The sequence below is a fragment of the Macrotis lagotis genome, chromosome X, assembly GCF_037893015.1.
Source record: "Macrotis lagotis isolate mMagLag1 chromosome X, bilby.v1.9.chrom.fasta, whole genome shotgun sequence".
In the NCBI taxonomy this organism is placed as follows: Eukaryota; Metazoa; Chordata; class Mammalia; order Peramelemorphia; family Peramelidae; genus Macrotis; species Macrotis lagotis.
In genome coordinates this window covers 669,439,581-669,457,683 of record NC_133666.1, presented here as the reverse complement: position 1 = coordinate 669,457,683, position 18,103 = coordinate 669,439,581, and the positions used below count along the sequence as shown (strand labels likewise).

At 35.3% G+C, this 18,103-nt stretch overlaps 1 protein-coding gene across 6 annotated transcripts in view; it reads right to left on the bottom strand.

Annotated features, from left to right (window-relative positions):
- CLIP1 (CAP-Gly domain containing linker protein 1) overlaps positions 1 to 18,103 on the bottom strand; it is a 143,458-nt gene that overhangs the window by 30,491 nt on the left and 94,864 nt on the right. For 5 of the 6 annotated variants that reach the window (XM_074205524.1, XM_074205520.1, XM_074205521.1 and 2 more), the window contains 2 exons: positions 10,378 to 10,497; positions 1,581 to 1,687 (listed from right to left, as the gene is read on the bottom strand). In XM_074205524.1, the coding sequence (XP_074061625.1) occupies positions 1,581 to 1,687; positions 10,378 to 10,497 (227 nt within the window). Of the gene's footprint in view, positions 1 to 1,580; positions 1,688 to 10,377; positions 10,498 to 14,017; positions 16,295 to 18,103 lie in introns of all 6 variants that reach the window. The other variant, XM_074205525.1, reaches the window with a different exon arrangement.

The window sequence follows — 18,103 nt, the reverse complement described above, 5'->3', positions numbered from 1 at the left end:
TTAGTTTTCTGTGAAACCAACAGAATTCACCCCACTATAAATGCACTATAAATGCTGCTTTTCCCATGCAATTGTTATAAAACATGATCACTATAAATTGTTATATCACTGTAATTGTTATAAAACACTATCACTAAAATTCAACTTCAGTAAGCATTAGGATTATTATTTCTTGATTTTTGCCATAAATGAGCCTCAATCACTTATGGCAGGAACTGATGAATTAAACAGGCTTTTAACCTCTCCCTTATCTTTTGAAGATAATGTGAATAGAACAGAAAAGAATTTTTCAACTTTGAGCTGCAGGTGTAAATATTATGGCTAAAACTCTAGAGAGAGAGGAACCCATACACCAATGGCAAAAGTAAATATCTCAATTTGTAAAGATTCTGTATAAGACTCAGATACCAGGATGATTCTAGAAACAGTCAAAGAGCTCTCAGTAACTAAACTCAACATTTCATAAGAAGAGGACAACACTAATTTTACCTAGTGTTGAAACAAAATCAGTAGAGAATTGTCCAATTAGAATTGCAAAAGATGATTTTTTTTTTTATCAAATTTTGAGTTTCATTTGCCTGTTCTATTAGCACATTATTCAAATTCTTATTGTCACTAATGTCACTGGAGTCTATTAAACTGAAAAGTATTCTACCATTTTCAATCTGTCAGTAAATTCATATTCCTAATTATTCCCAGCACTTCTTGAACTACATGAGCCAGGGGAAGCCAACAGCGATGGAAATGACAAAAATGACAAAAATCTGCTCTGAAATCTAAGTAGCTGAGAACTAATTTGAAATACTTATTAGTGTAAATAGGTCTCCTGATCCTTCCCATATACCATCCATTCTATTAAAATCCAATCACCATTAATATCAGCTTAATCAATAGACAAAAAAAGGAGGTTATTTTTTCCATTTCTCTGGGTTTGTTTTTTAATTTCTTTTCAATGAGCAAAAATGCACTTCTTCCTCTTACCTTTCCTGATCCCATTGACAAAGAAAGAAAAATAGAATTCTCACACTGGCCATATCCAAAAAAAAAAAAAAAAAAAAATTCAATCTGAATTTTTTGTGTCTACTCTTAGACCCTTTAAAATGAACTCTTCCATTTTTAAAAAAATATCTCACATGTGGGTATATTCTATTCTTTAGGATATAATTCTGTACTTAGACTGAGCACTTTAAGCAGCCAGTATAAACTGTTCATTCTTATTTTTCCTTTAGCTAAGATGCTATCTCTTTCTTATTCTTTTAGGGTTTTTTTTGCAAGGCAATGGGGTCAAGTGACTTGCCCAAGGTCTAGATAGATAATTATAGCTAGATAATTATTAACTGGCTGAGGCTGAATTTGAACTCAGGCCCTCCCTACTCCTGGTTGCTCTATCCAGTGCTTCACTTATCTGCCCCTGCTATCTATCTCTTTCTTAAAAAAAAAATAAACAAAGTTATCCTTGTTCCACCACATAAGCATAAATATATGGATTGAAGTATTGAAATTAAATTATTTAAAACTTCCATATGTATGCTGGCTAAGGAATGGTTATATGTAAAATATAAATACAACAAAACACTTACATTTCTTTCCTGAACTCTTCCATTTTTTGGTTTTCTACTGTTAGACGTTCCTTTGATTTGTTCAATTCTTCAACATTTTTTGAGTTGTTTTCTTTAAGTGCGTCCAACTTCAAGAGAAAAAAATATAGCTGAAGTCATTTTATGCAGTAGGGAGATGTTTGGGGCTCTAAAGCTACTTATTCAAATAGGGAGTAAGACAGTATTGTAAAGTTAGCTCTACAGAAATGGATCAAAAGGCAGAAGGTTGCTACAGTGCTAAGATCCCCGAGTTTGGAATCAGTGAGTATTGGTCTTAAACCCTGCTCTGAACTCTGGCTCATTGGGAGACCATGAGGCCAAGCAGGCCTTTCTTCTCTCAGGGTCATACTTTCTACCACTACAAAATGAGAAGGGTGAACTTGATAACCATTAATACGCCTTCCAAATAGAGATCCTATTATTTACAAAAAGCTACTGTAAACACAAAACACAAATCTCTACATTATTAAATGAAATTTAAACATAAATTAACTTAAAATTGCCTTTAATCTTCAAGCTTTCTCTAGTTTTCAGTTATGCATCCTATTTCCTATGGAAATCTAGATAGACAAGTCCACTCAAATAATATACAAAGTACCTATGTAGTCAAGCTGTGGGTGATACCAAGAAGATTTAGATGTTGTAGTACTTGGGTAGGGCCAAGATGGTGGGGTAGAGACAGCAACCTCTCCCGACATTCTGAAGTGGTAGAACCAACAAAAGGTTAGAGGTAAGATATTTTTCCAGCCCAGGACAACTTGGGAGGTCAGAAGGAGAGGTCCATGACTTTGAGGTGGAGTCCAGGACCCTGCTGCATTGCCCCCATGCAGTCTTGGTTGTAACTCCAGAGCCAGAGGAGCATTAGCACTTGTAGTGCTTCCCAGGTCCAGAGTCCCAGAGTGCAAATCAGCGGAACAGTCAACATACTTCTCCTCAGATCAGACCTCTGTGGAAATCCTGAAAACTTATAAACCTCCTAGTTCTAGGAAGAATAGGATGAAAAACAGAAACTTGAAATAGTCTCCCACTACCCCAGGAACAGAGGCCAACTTTAATAAAAAAAAGTCAAAGTCAAGAAATAGGTTAGAAAAATAAGCAAACAACAACAAAAGAATCTGACCATAAAAGCTGCCATGGTGCCTGGGAAGATGATCAAAACACAAAAAACATTGTGAACATAGCCTCAAGCAAAGTTTCAAAGGGAAAAAAACGCAAACTGGACACAAGCCCCACAAGAATTCCTAGAAGAGCTAAAGCAAGAGAGAATAGTACTAGAGAAAAAAGCTTGGAAAAAAAATGAGAGTGATGGAAGAAAATTAGGCAAAGAGAATTAATAACTTGGCAAAAGAGGCATAAAAATAATAAAGAAAATAACACTCTAAAAAGCAGAATCAGTATAAAAGAGGCATAAAAATTCACTGAAGAACTCTTTTAAAATTAGAATTAAGCCAAATGAAAGAAGAGGCACAAAAATTCACTGAAGAAAATAATTCCTTAAAAATAGTATAACTGAGCTAGTGGAAGCTAATTATTTCACAAGACATCAAGAAACAAAACAAGTCAAAAAAGATTAATAGATGAAAATGTGAAATATCTCATTAAGAAAAAAACTGACCAAAAATACATAAAGATAATTTAAGCCTTATTGGATTACCTGAAAATCATGGTCTCTATATATTTTTATGGTCTATATATCATATTTTTAAAAGTTATAAGGAAAACTGCTCTACTATCTTAGAATCAGAAGGTAAAATAGAAATTGAAACAATCTACTTAACATCTCCTAAGAAATCACAAAATGTAAACTTTTAGAAATAATACAGTCACATTCCAGGACACCTAGGTCAAGAAGAAAATGAAAGCAGGCAGAAAGAAACTATTCATATATTACGGAGCCAACAGTAAGGATCAACAAAATTGAGCAGCTCCCACATTAAAAGAGAAGGGGGTTTAGAATATGAAATTTCAGAAGGAAGCTAGGATTACATGAATACCTACTCAACTAAAAATGAGCATAATCCTTCAGGAGGAGAAAACAGACATTCAATAAAAGATAGTACTTTGATGAATTCTGGATTTATTGAAAATCTTGATGTTCAAACATAAGAGTCAAGAGAAGCATAAAAAGGAAAACATGAAAAAGAAATGATAAGGGACTCAAATAAGATTAAAATGTTTATATTCCTATATGGAAAGATGACACGTAAACCCTAAGAACTTTATAATTATTAGGGCAGTTAGAAGGAGTTTATTTAGACAGAGGGCACTGGTGCAAGTAGATTGTTGGGATGATTTTAAAAAAATGAAGGGTTGAAAAAAGAGGAATGCATTGGGAGAAGGGAAAAGGAAGAAGAATGAAGAAATTTATCTTACCTAAAAGAGGCACACAAAGACTTAGACATTTTACTGTAGAAAAGACTGGAATGAGAGCATGGTGGCAGGCAATACTTGAACCTCATATTCATCAGAATTTTTTCAAAGTGGGGGATATTTATACACAGTCAATTGGCTACAGAAATTTATCTTTACCCAATAGGGAAGTAGGAGAGGAAAGAGAATAGTGAAGGGAATAGAGTATAAAGGGAGAACAGATTTAAGGGAGGTAATAATCAGAAGCAAAACAGACTTTTGAGGAGGGACAAGGTAAAAACAGAGCGAGAGCGAGAGCGAGAGCGAGAGAGAGAGAGAGAGAAAAGGAGAAATAGAAAAAATAGGATGGAGGAAAATACACACTAATCATAATCATGAATGTAAATGTGGTGAACTCACCCATAAAAAGGAAGCAGATAGCAAGATGGATTAGAAACCAGAATCCAACAATATGTTATTTACAAAAAACACACTTGAAACACAGACACACATAGAGCTTAAAGTAAAGTTTAGAGCTCTTATCTTTTGATCACAAAAGCCTGTAAGTACTCTACTTCATTAAATAGCCATTTTTTCCCTTGAAAGATTATACTCAATTTTGCTGCATAGATTCTTTTTTAAATATTATTTTTATTTTATTTTTTCAATTACATGCAAAGATAGTTTTTAAAATATATTTTTTGTAATCTTTTGAATTCCACATTTTCCTACCACCTTCCCTTCCCCATCCCCATGATAGGGAATAATCTGATATAGGTTATTAGATAAATTACTCTTGATGATAATCCCAGATCTTTGCCTTCTGGAATATCATATTCCAAGTCCTCCACTTCTTTCATGTAGCAGCTACTAAATCTTATGTGAGCCTTACTATGTTTCCATGATATTTCATTTTTTCCCTGGCTGCTTTAAATAATTTTTCTGTGACTTGGGAGTTTTACAATTTGGCTATAATATTCCTGGGAGTTTTTATTTTGTGATCTCTTTTAGGATTCTTTCAATTTTTATTTCTATTTCTTTCAATTTCTATTTTACTCTCTGTTTCTGAGATATTCAGGCAACTGTGGTAAAAAAAAGCAATGAGTGGCAATCATGATCTCAAGTAAGGTAAAAGCAATAACAAAATAACCAAAAGAGATAGTCATGCTAAAAGGTACCATGGACAATGAAATAATATCAGTACTAAACACAAGTACCAAATAGCAGAATATCCAACTGTTTAAAAAAGTTAAATGTGTTACAGTAAAAATATATATATAAAATATAACTATACTAGTGGGGGGACTTCAACTTTCCCCTCTTGGAACTAGATAAATCTAACCTTAATATAAAAAAGTTAAGGACATGAATAGAATTTTAGAAAAGTTACCTATAATAGACTTCTGGAGGAAAATAAATGGGAAGAGAAAAGATTTTATCTTTTTCTCAGCTATACATGGCACCTTCACAGAAACTAACCATGAAGGCATAAAAACCTCATGAACAAATGAAGAAAAGCAGAAATATTAATGCTTATTACATCAATAAAAAATACTAGAAAAAGATTCCCATCTGCCTACCAAAATATAAATTTTGAAAGTAAAAAATTCACTGAATAAAAATAAGTGTTCAAAGAGTTATCTATATCATCACTCTGAATCCTCTCCAACCATAGAGTTACTTCCCCTTGATCAGATCTTCATTTTCTAACTGTATTCCTGACTTCCAATCTCTTTCCTCTCCATTTTATCCCCAACTCAGCCGGCAACTAATCCTCCCAAAGAGTATGCTGGTCCAGGGCTCAACCCTTTGCTTTTCCATGTCCATCCACATTGTCTTTTTTGGGGGGGGGGGGGTGCACAAGGCAATGGGATTAAGTGACTTGTCCAAAGTCTCAAAGTATTATGTGTCTGAGTCCATATTTGAACTCACATCATGCTGACTCCAGGGCTGGTGATTTATCCACTGCACCACCTAGCTGCCCATAATTTTTTTCAGGCAATTAGGATTAAGTGACCTGTCCAGTGTCCCATAGCTAACAAGTATCTGAGGACATGTGGGACTGCAGGGCTGGTGCTCTATCCACTATACCACCTACCAGGCAGCTTATCTTTAGGTTCAATTGCAGATTTCTTAGTGTGGCACTTTTAGAACCCATGATAATCTGGTCCCAGCTTCCCTTTTCCCTCTGAGTACACTTTACATTCTAGGTAAACTGACTTCTTTGCTATGTCCTGAACTCTGTGCCATCTCCTTGCTGCTCACATGTTTAAAAGCTTTTCTCCATCCTTAGATGTACTTCCCCCTCACCTTCATCTCTCAGAATCCTTCAAGCAGCTTGTATTTTTCACTTGAATTCTTTCCTGCATATCCCTTGTTCTTCCCCATATTATTATGCATAGATTCTGCTTACATATGTTCTATCCCTTGAGGAGGAATTATGGCATTCCTTTTATTTATGGCATTTCCTAGCTTTAGTGCCTAACTTGCAGGGTGCTCATTGGACTATTTTGTATAGTATTTGGATTGCACAGTTAGATTGCTGATCATCCTGATTTCTGTCTCAACACAGGATTTCAATGATTCTGGAAGAGAGTGTCCACAAACTCTGCTTCACTTCAATCCAATTTACAACCAAATTGAAAACTGAGGAAAAACAAGTTAGATACAGAAAGGTATTTCAGGAAGAAACAAAGGCAAGGAAGCTAGATTTTATAAGGGATATTTAAGGAAAGTATAAGAAGTCTAGGATACATGAAAATGGGATAGTGAGAATGAAGGCTGAAGGTCAGTCAAATCAGGGGGAGCTTGGAATGTCAAGAACTACAGGTAGTGAAATATAATTGAAGTTTTTTTTTGAATAATCCATACAGAAAACATTTATTGCAGACCTCCTATGTACATAGAACCCCTTACAAGAAATAAAATACAGTACAACATGGTTAAAGCTGGCCAAATGTCCTTAGACAGCCATCTCCTGACATCAGCTGACCCCTGGGGGGGGGGGGGACGGACTTGTAGCTATTCTGAAGTTTACCTAGTTGATAGGAACTACAGCTTAAGCTCAATAACATCTAACTTAATGTGCTTTTTCATTTTTAAAGATACTCCTATAGTTCTGTCAGATTGTGAAGAAGATGAAATCATTATTTTAGAACCAGGAGAAAATCGAAAGAAAACAAGGTAACTGATTATTTCTGATTTATTTCAGTAGCTATTCATGTTAATGCAAATGTGAACCCAACTCTTGATACTATATTTCAATATCAATATCTTCTGCAAATGTAAAACTTTAAAATGCATATTTAAATAGCTAAATCTCACCTTAATCTCAGCAAATGGCCATCAAAGGTCCTTCTTATACTGATTATAGTAAATTTCTATGACCAAAGCACATGAAGGTTGGAGAAGGCAATTTTTTAAAGTTTTGTTAAGAAAATCCCTGGCCTGCCTTCTACTGGACAGTTCACTGTACCTGATAGCTTCAGAGGGAAGGCACCACAGGCCTGTGGTCCTGACAAAAGATTTTTCATCATTACTCAAAGGGAAACAGGGCCTAGCAATTGCTTTTTCTTTCTTATTTAAGTGTGAAAGTCTAGTGGGGCCCTGGCAACAGAAGCGAGGGTCCCAGGTAGTGATTGGGTCCTGCTCTGTTGACAAGGAGCCTGGAAGGTACCAGGCTCCCCTCCCTGCAGAACCTGAGGGAACACCTAACTAAAGAAAATGTCTATTATCTCAGATGCTTTGATTTCATCTGCTTACAGGATACAGGCCAACTCCAAACAGGAAAAAGTCTCAAGTAAAAAAGCAATTAGAAAGAAAAAAAAGAAGACGGCAGCTAACTAAAGCTTTCAAAGTACATTATTGGAAAATATTCGGGACTGTTTATTTTTTTCTTGATTTAAAATAAAAGCATCTAAAAAAGTGTCTCATGTAACTGGATTAATTTGAGACATTGAATCTATTAGTGCAGGCAGCTGTGAGACAGGTGCAGGGTCTGTGGCCCAGGAGACCAACCCTGGGGCAGCTGGGCCACAGAATCATTTAATCTCTTAAAATTTATTTCCTTTACCTGAAAAATGGGGGTTGTTTCTATCCCACATCAGATCCTTATTTGTTGTCAGGCCCTGGATCCTGCTAGTTACTAGCTCTACAATCCATAATTACTATCAAGGATCACTTGGAGTTTCCTCCCTTCCATTTTGAGTTTGGTCAAAGTCACTAAGCCTACAAAGAAAACTTAGGTGTGGACTGTCGATGCAGGCTTCCCCTATCTGGAGCAGCCTGGGAGTTGTGCCCTTTAATTGAAGTTTTAGAAATAGAAGAGTGGCATAATCACAACTCTGCTTAAGGAAAATGCAGAGATTGCCAGAGAGAAGGATGCATCTGGGAAAATTGAGAAGACAGAAACAAAAAGCCTTAGAAGCAGAATCTTGGGGGAAAAGGAAAGAATTTAAAATCATTAAGAAGAATGGGAAGATAAAATGAGATTATTATTGGATATTTTTAGTAAATTCAGGAAGGGTTAGTGAAGAAACAAGGAATACCATGTTCACTGCTCAAGATTTCTAAGTCTTTTTAGATTTTCCAGAAAGCTGGAGGTTTTTTTCCTGTAACTTTTCTCTAGATCACATCTCAAACTTTTTTATTCAAACAAGCCTTTTTTAGCTTAAAATAGAATACCCCTTTCCTTAGTGTTTCTAACTTTTCTAGTTTTAATATCTAAACTGATAGTGGCTTATATTTCTATTAAAAATTACATTATTAAAAGAAAAGCATTACTTAATTAGTCTAACACATTCCCCTCTTGTTTAAATTCCTTCACAAAGCTTTTCTCCCTACCTCTAGTCTCTCAACTTTCTAATTGTTCCATGGTCAAACCATATCATTCCCCTAACACAAAAATCTTAAATGGTTTCTTCTACCATAGGATAAAAACCAGGCCCTTTGCCTAACTTTTAGAACTTTTATCATTTGCCTGAAAAGCAGTTTTTTCGGGTTTATTTCACACTAGGACTAGGTTCCAGGTAAATACAATCACCTCAATATATGTCAGTCCCCACTTCGGTTCATTCAAACGATTCCCCATATTTGAATGGACTCTCCATTATCTACTTTTTTCAAAGTGGAATGGTCAGGTGTATGCTCGAGAAGAAGAACCACCCAATATATACAATACGATCTTTTTTTTGTGGGTAATGATGTTAAATGACTCACCCAAGGTCACACAGCTAGTTAAGTATCAAGATTCTGAGGCCAGATTTGAACAGAGTCAGGAGGGACTCCAGGGCCAGTGCTCTAGCCACTGAGCCACCTAGCTATCCCCATAATACTCAATCTCAATATGCATTATTAATATTTTTTCCATCACTTTCTTAAATCTGGGCAATCAACAAAACAATAAATTGTCTTGATTTGTAGTGTCTGCCCATTTCCAATACTGAAAATTTAATGATCAGCTGAGAGCCTGGTTCTAACACATCTCTATTTTTATAGATACTCCCAGATCAAAAGTTTTCTTTCTTCCTCCAGTTTTCTAGAGTTTCTAGAGTTTTCCTGAGTTTCTAGAGTTCTACGGTTCTTTCCTTGCCCTAATCCATTCTAATTTATAAATCTATTGTATTCCCTTTAAAAAGCTTCTTGAAAGGCAGGGACTGTGTTGTTTTTAGATATCTGCATGCCTGACACTAGGCAAAGAAGCTCCATATAGTCACTTAGTAAATGTGACTTAGTAAATTAAATGTAAATTCTCTAACATTTTATATATATATATATATATATATATATATATATATATATATATATATATATATGTATACACACACACACATATCTCAATGATGAACAAATTTTATTTTTGCTAAGGAAAAAACTCTAAAGCCTTAAGCTAGTTGCTTTGTGTTTTTTGGCAAAGGAGAAATAGGGCTTAGTTATCATTTTCATTTTGAAGGAATTTTAAAAATTTGCTTCCCCCCCCCAAAAAAGGGGACCAGGTAAGATAACGTGAAGATATATAGCTATAATATTAAGCTAAGTAAAGAACTGATACCAAACTCAGAGCTAAAAAATAAAATGTAATGACAGCAAAAAAAAAATAGTGAAGAATGAAGAGAAAGTTTGCATGATATAAACCTTTACTGCACTACCCAAATCAGTGGCTCTCTTCTCACCACTTTTAAAATTATTCTCTTTTTCACACGCTAGGTTTTTAGATTTTTTCCCCTAAACTTTTACTGAGAAGTGGTGTGATCATCTATATATTCTCCAGCATTTCCATGTTAGCAATAGATGAACTTAACGTGTACAAACATGGAGCCCATTTAAAAGCACATCAATAACATCAAAATCAAATGCAACTTGTAATAGTGATCAAATATTCAATGAAGTTAGTAGCAATGTTTTTTCCAAATAAAAAACAATTTAAAATTACTTCATTTTTCAGTTTTTCATTTGTTTGCCTGGTATCCTCCAAGGAAGCAAGAGTTTCTGTCTTCTCTTTAGTCATCTGTTCCATTAGTTGTTCCATAGCATCCTCAGCTGTGTGAGCAACCTAAATATAAGAAAGCAAGGTGAGTAGTGTGCTAAGCCCTTAAGGTAGTATTTTCAATTAAAGACCTTTAACTATACTTTTGGTAATCCTATTGGTGAGCAGGAACAGCTTTGATTTAAGTCTAGAGAAATGTGTAAAGTAAGCAATGAATTTGTTTTAAAAAAAATTTGTACATAAGCTGAATCTTCTCAAAGTAATCAAGTATGACATGATTCAAGATGGTGGGTATTTGTTATTATCAAGTCAAGGTGTTTGGGGTCAAGGAGAGCTTGGAAAAAAACCTTTAGAAAAGTGTTATGTTTAAACAAAAAATTGATTTTGAGGCATTTAAATGTAAATCAAGTTATCTTTTGTCACGTAGAATACAAGTAAAATGTATTAGACAAGCTAATTAATCAGGTTTAGCTATGAGTAGAATGTGACAAGAATTAAAAATGTGGGAAAATGTAATCCTATCTAGAAATTAATTTTACTGGTTCCTTTGATCTATTAATATTAAATGAATGATAATAGTATCATGACTTGCCCATTATAGTCTGGGAAGCCTATGATGAAGTTTTCAGATTCTAAATGCATAAATGAGAAATGAAATTGAAAGTCAAGTAAAGTTTTTACCCATCTAACTGCTGACCTTAAATTGATAAAGACTGTAACAATACTTCTTCAATTTAAAAAGTCATTATGCTTTTCAATTACTGTTTTGGAACTTTCCTTTATTATGACATTCAATCAGGTTCGATATTATTGAGATTAGACAACTAGTAAAGAATCATCTTTTAAATGCTACTAAGGTTATGTTTTCCTCAAAGCTAGTTTTAGGTAATCAAAGACAACTAAGAGGAAAAGTCTCAGTATTCTTGCTTTATAGATAGGTCAGATTAAAAATGCCTTAATAATTTCATACATAAAATAATAATTTCATACTTCAAACATGGAGGAAATCAACAATAAGTAAATCTATTTTGGGGCTGATTCTTACCAACAGGGGCAGAATTGGTTGCTGGGATATGGAAATTTTGTCATCTGTGGTTCTTATCATCTGCAGATTTTGCAAACTCCCCAAAAATTCTCATTTAATTTCCTTTGCTGACATATATCAAAACCTCAATGGGGAAAGTCATGCTACAAAAGTGATAATTGTATCTCAAAAGGCTCAAAAGAATAGCAAGTAGAAGAAGCCTATGTACTTAAAGTTCACAAAGGAAATTAGTGTAGAAAAGAAATGATGCTATTAAAGAAAAGAAATTCTGAAGCCAAGAAGAGAAATAATTTCAGTGAGGAAGAAAAAGGGAAATTTAAAAAGAGATCAATGTGCATACACAAGGAATTCACTAATCAATTTAAGATGAGACATTTTAAGATGAGAGAGGAAAAAGAATATTGGTTCAGGAGTCAGAGAGACTGAAGTCCTGCCTCTACTACTGAACTGTGTAACCTTGGTTCAGCTTTCCCTAACGCCTCAGGGAAAAGAGGCTGGATAAGATGATTGCTCTAGGTTATATATATAAAAAAAATAAAACAATACAAAACCAAAAACATACAATGAAGAGGAAGGGGTAACAAAAAAATGAATGCACAAACCTACTCCAGTGCTGAGTTATACTTGTCAAGACCCAGAATGAGATGAATTTGGACAGAAAAGTTAAGTAGAATAAAAACATATTAAAGATAAGGTTGGTGACCATCTAGCTGTAGTGGAGAAAGAGGAGTATCCACAAAAATGATAGGACTCTCATTGGGGTAGGTGGCCAGGTGATAATGATTAACCATGCTTCTCAATTCTCATTTTGCTTGTTTTCTATGAAAGAAAAATTACCTTTGCACCAGAAAAGATAGAACAAAAAATGATTAGTAGGGAGGACACATCCAAGAAAAGTCAGAAAATAGGAAGAGTTTTTTTGAGTTCTCTTGCTATTTTTAAGGAGTTCAACTCACCTGACTCAAATATCATTCTTTTTTTAATTAATATTTTTTCTTTATTTTCCAATTACATGCAAAGATGGTTTTCAGCATTCATCCTTTTACAAGTTCAAATATCATTCTTAGGTACTCAAAGAAATTGTAGTTGTGATTATTTTTTTTTTGTTTGTTTTTTAGGGGTTTTTTTTGCAAGGCAAATGGGGTTAAGTGGTTTGCCCAAGGCCACACAGCTAGGTAATTATTAAGTGTCTGAGACCGGATTTGAACCCAGGTATTCCTGACTCCAAGGCCAGTGCTTTATCCACTACGCCACCTAGCCACCCCTGTAGTTGTGACTATTGATCACAAAGAATACTGTCAGTGATCTCTGAAAGAATGTTGAGTAAGAAATAGATAAATACCCCAGTTTTCAAAAAACAGAAAAGAGGCTACAAACTATTAATCAGTGGCTTAACTTCAAATCTTGGCAAAATCCTTGAACATATTAAAGATAAGGTGGGTGACCATCTAGAAGAAGAAAGCATCATCATAAAGAACCAGTATATGGCTTCATCAAGAACAAGCCCTTTTTTGTTTTTGGCAAGGCAAATGGGGTTAAGTGGCTTGCCCAAGGCCACACAGCTAAGTAATTATTAAGTGTCTGAGACCAGATTTGAACCCAGGCACTCCTGACTCCAGGGCCGGTGCTTTATCCACTGCAACACCTAGCCGCCCCTAACAAGCCCTTTCTTAAGAGGATTACTAAACTGTTAAATCAAGGGAATGTGGTGGATAACATTTTTCACAATTTACCTAGATTTTAAGGAAATACTTGATAGCCTTTCAAGATATTCTTGTAGAAAAGATGAGAAAAATGTTATAGCTTGACAGATAATAGCACTGAGCTGAATTTAATTAGATGAAATCCAATACACTCAGATTCAAAAATTTGGGTTAAGTTTTTTGGTGGACTTTAAGTCTCAAATTATTCAAGTAGATTAGGTCAGTCAAAATAGTTAATGAGATCTTAGGCTGCAGAAAGAAGACATATCTTCCATGAATAAGGAGATTAGGCCATGTCTGGTGTATTAAGATCAATTCTGATTGTTCCACTAAAGTAGAGACACTGTTATATAAGAGAACACCAAGATTGTGAAGGGCTCTACAAGAACCAACTGAATAGGTGACAGTTGGTCTTTAAGATAATGGAAAGACTTATATGAAGGAGAAATTAAGACTTGCTCTGTTTGATCCCCTAGTTTAGAATTAGTGCTGTCAATAGAAGTGTCAAAAATGGAAATGTAGGCTTCATCTAAAGAATAACTTTGTAACTCTGGGAGCTGTCCTAAAGTGGAATAAGCTACCCTTGAGAGGAAGGAGATTCTCCTTCATGAGAGTCTTCAACTGCAAGTTGAATGACCAATTATTAGTTATGCTGCAGAGGGGATTATTTTAGATTTGGATTTGATGGTACCTGCCTGTGTAAGATTCTGCTAACTCAGATGCTGTGATTTTTGTGAAATAGTCAATATGAAAATAAAAGATATCCTTAAATCACTGAAAGTTAGAATTTGGTGTTAGTAATTATATAGATGCCCAATACCTCAATCTTTGGAATTACCGTGTATGATTGAAGGGTCTCTAGCTCTCTAATTCTTAGAGTAAGCTTGCTCTTGTCTTTCCGCAAGATCCGATTCTCACTCTGTGATTCTAGGAGGTTTGCTGAAATGTTACTGTTGGTTTTGGCCAACTGACTAATCTCCTTCTGGAGAATGAAGTAGTTCTCTGCTAGCTTCTCCTTCTCCTTCAATTCCTTCAGGAGCTCTTCCTTCTTCATCATGATTTCTCTGTGGTCAGCAAGGAGGCTGCTATTTTCTTGTATTAGCTTAGCTTTCTCAGCAGAGGTCACTTCATGGCTTAGACGGAGATCTTCCAATATTTTGGTGAGGCAGCCATGCAGGTCTTGCAACTCTGACTTGGATTTGGTCAAGGAAGCAAAGTCATTTTTCAGACTGTCTATTTTGGCAGCAAGCTGAGCAGTCTCTGCACTCAAAACTTCTTTTTCCTTAACAATTTGTACAACTTGTTGCTCTGATTTTTCTTTCTCCTGGGCCAAAAGTAAGTTCTCAGCCTGAAGTTCTTTATTACAAAATGTTAATTTTTCTAATTCCTGTTGCAGGTGCACAATTTGACCTTGTAATTTATTATTTTCTGACATGGAACACTCCTTTTCCTGCTCTCTAGCTTCTTTTTCAAGGGTTAAGGCTTGCTGCACTGTACTGATCTCATCATTTAATTTCTGACATTCTTCCTGCAGGTTATAACCATCCTTAAGCAAGATATCCTTTTCAGAATAGCAAGCTTTGAGTTGAACCTCCAAGCTTTCTTTAGCTTCCAACAGTTCAGCATGTTCCTTTTCTAAACTCTTTTTGGTTTCTTTAAGCTCTTCTAGCATCAAAGTAAGGTCATGCTTATTTGTTAATAGTTGCTGGATTTCTTTTTGTTTCTCCTCCAGCTCCTTCTTCAGAGCTTCAATATTATTAAGAAGCTTAATTTTCTCTTGAACAACGATTCTTCTGTTGGCAGTTTCTTGATCATATTTCCTTTTAAGGTCACCCATGGCTTTGAGGGAAGTATCTCTTTCTTGAAGTAAGCTTGTTTTTTGTGTTTCTAATAGAGATGTTTCTTTTAGGAGACCATCCAATTGCTTTTTGAACTTTAAGGACTTCTGACAAGCCACTTCCTTCTCTGCAGTCAGGTAACCAATCTTCTCATTCAGAGTGATCTCTTTGTGAGCTGCATCTTCCGAGCATTTGACAAGTTTTTCAGAGAGGATTTTATTTTCTTTTAAGAGTTCTTCATTTTCAAGCAAAAGTCTGTTCTGAGATGAAGTCAATGTTTCTTTTTCTTGCATTAGTTGGATACATTCAGAATCTGTAATCTCCCTACTGGTTTTAATTTCTTCAAGAAATTTCATGAGACTTGCTTTTGAAGACTGAAGCTCCACAGCCACTTTCTCTGCATCTTTAAGCAATTTATTAGAGTCATCCAGCTGTGTCTGCAGCCTGTTAATTTCCATACTAAGCATCTGTTTGTCATGGAGAACTGCTTCTAAGCCAACATTCAGCTTTTCTTGTTTCTTGAGTAGCTCATCATTCTCACTCTGTAGATCCTTGTTGCTCTGAAGAAGCTCATCCTTCTCTTTCTTTAAGACCTCGCATAGCATGTTAAGACTTGTCTGCTTCTCCATATAAGACTTCTTCTCAGCTGTGAGCTCTTCAACTTCTTGTACCAAGTTTTTTTGATCTCTTGCCAATTCTTCAAAGGAATTTTGAAGCTTCAGAACAGTGTCATCTTTATTTTTAGCCAAAGCAATATTTTCAAAACTAAGTTTCTTCAGCTGATTCTCTAGTTCAACTTTCTCTTTATGATTCTTCTTGGATTCGTCAATTAGGGAATCATTACATTTCTGAAGGTTTTCTACAAGGGTCTCTATGTTTTTCCTGGAAGCTTGCAAGTTATCATTTTCTATATTTATCTTCAAGAATTCTTCTTGTGCAATATTGATTTCTTCCAGTAATTTTTCTCTCTCAACTGCTAAAGCTTCTTTGTTGAATTGTTCTTCCTGATACAACTTTTCTACATCATGCTTTTCTTCTAAGAGTTTTTCCTTCTCCAAATAAAGAGTTTCATTTATTACCCGAAGCTTCTGTTGATCTTCCTGCAGTAAAGAGACCTTGGCCTCTACCTCTACAAGCTTTGATAAGAGTGAGCCTTTGTCTAACTTTAAAGCATTCCCTTCCTCTGCAAGAAGCTGCTTCTCTGATTTCAGACCCCTCAGCTCTTCTGACATTAGTTCAATCTCTTTTTTGGTTGAAGCTAATGAATAAGTTAGAGACTAAAGAAATAAAAAGATAGGAAAAAAATCAATTCAAGCAGTCAAATGCAAGTGGATTATCCTGAATAAAAGTTACTGTATTTCAAACTTAGAAGCTATAACTATCTTCTAGTTATATAACTAGAAGAGTTATTTAGCTAGGTGGATTATGGAAGAAGTTATTTTTTTTTTTTTGGTTTTAGTTTTTTAGGTTTTTTGCCCAAGGCCACACAGCTAGGCAATTACTAAGTGCCTGAGGTCAGATTTGAACCCAGGTACTCCTGACTCCAGGGCCAGTGCTCTATCCACTGCACTACCTAGCCACCCCATGGAAGAAGTTATTAAGTAGAAAGATTGACAATACCAAATTATATTTATATAAGACTTGCAACTTCTCAAAAAACTTTCATAGTTATCTCACTTTATATTGTCTTACCATCTCATTTTATCCTCCTACAAAATCTAAATCCAATACCTTATCCTGGTATGGAAGTGACACTGGGTTTTTAAAGGACTAATGTCAGCATTGTGCAAGCTCTGGCTCCCAAACCACATCAGATTCAATTATAGTCTTGGCAATAGATTATAACCTAAAGTACAGAGAGGCTTATCACTGGTAGGTTGGTGATGACAACCTATCAACCACATACAAATATAAAATTATCCTAAGATCCATGTAGATCCTTTCTGCTTCTATGGTGATGTGCCAGAGTAGTGGAAAAAGTAGAGAGTGCTGAGAATTATTATGGTAGCTAAAATATTAAAATTTGCAAGAAGGGACAAATGGTATGGGGAGGATCACTTAGGCAGTAGCTCCCTTAGGACTGGAAGCAATATTTTTTTTCTTCTCTCTCCCTCCCACCTTACCCCACCAACAATAACATTTTGAAATAACCTTGAAATTTTAGTAATATTTAAAAACAATACGTTTTTTAGGTTTTTGCAAGGCAAATGGGGTTAAGTGGCTTGCTCAAGGCCACACAGCTAGGTAATTATTAAGTGTTTGAGGCCTAATTTGAACTCAGGTACTCCTGACTCCAGGGTCGGTGCTCTATCCACTGAGCCACCTAGCTGCCCCTTAATAATATTTTAAATAAGTGTCTATTTTTACAAGCATCTTTTTTGAAGAAATTCCAGTTCGGACAAGTTTTTGAAGATGAGCTTCAATCAAAATAACTGAACATTAACATGAAAATTTATCCCATCAAGTCACAGGATTGTCAAATAGCAAGAACAGGAAGGTGAAACTACAAGGTTAAATAAGGCCCCAAAATACAAGTATAACCATAAGCAGAATAACAGAGGGTTTAATTCTCTTAAATTAAGACTGGGATCCTAAAGGTATGCTGTTTGATACCAATGGAGAAAGTCACACAACCATTCCAAATGAGCTCACAATGAATGTATATTATCTAATCTCAATGGGATCTTCATTTTTGCACAGCAATCCCTTTATATTTTCCCTAAATCTAGCCCACTCCACAGAAGGAAGATCTGTCTAAATCTTTTTTGACCCTCTTTATACTATCATCTTCTCCTAAACAGAGGACTTTGCATACTATTTTACTAAGAAAGGAGGCTATTTATCATGAGTTTCCTTCTCTCTCTTCATTCCATAGCTATCAATGTTTGTCAATATCATTCCCGATTTTTCCCTCCTTTTGCTCTAATCGATGGTGGTGCTCTTAGGCCAGACCCTCCATTTGTTCCCTTGATCTTGGGAACTCACCTCTTCAATCACTACCTCTTTCACTAATTTATTTAGTTTCTCCACATATACTGGTTCCTTTCCTGATACTTACAAACATGCCCAGCTTTCCCACCCTTAAA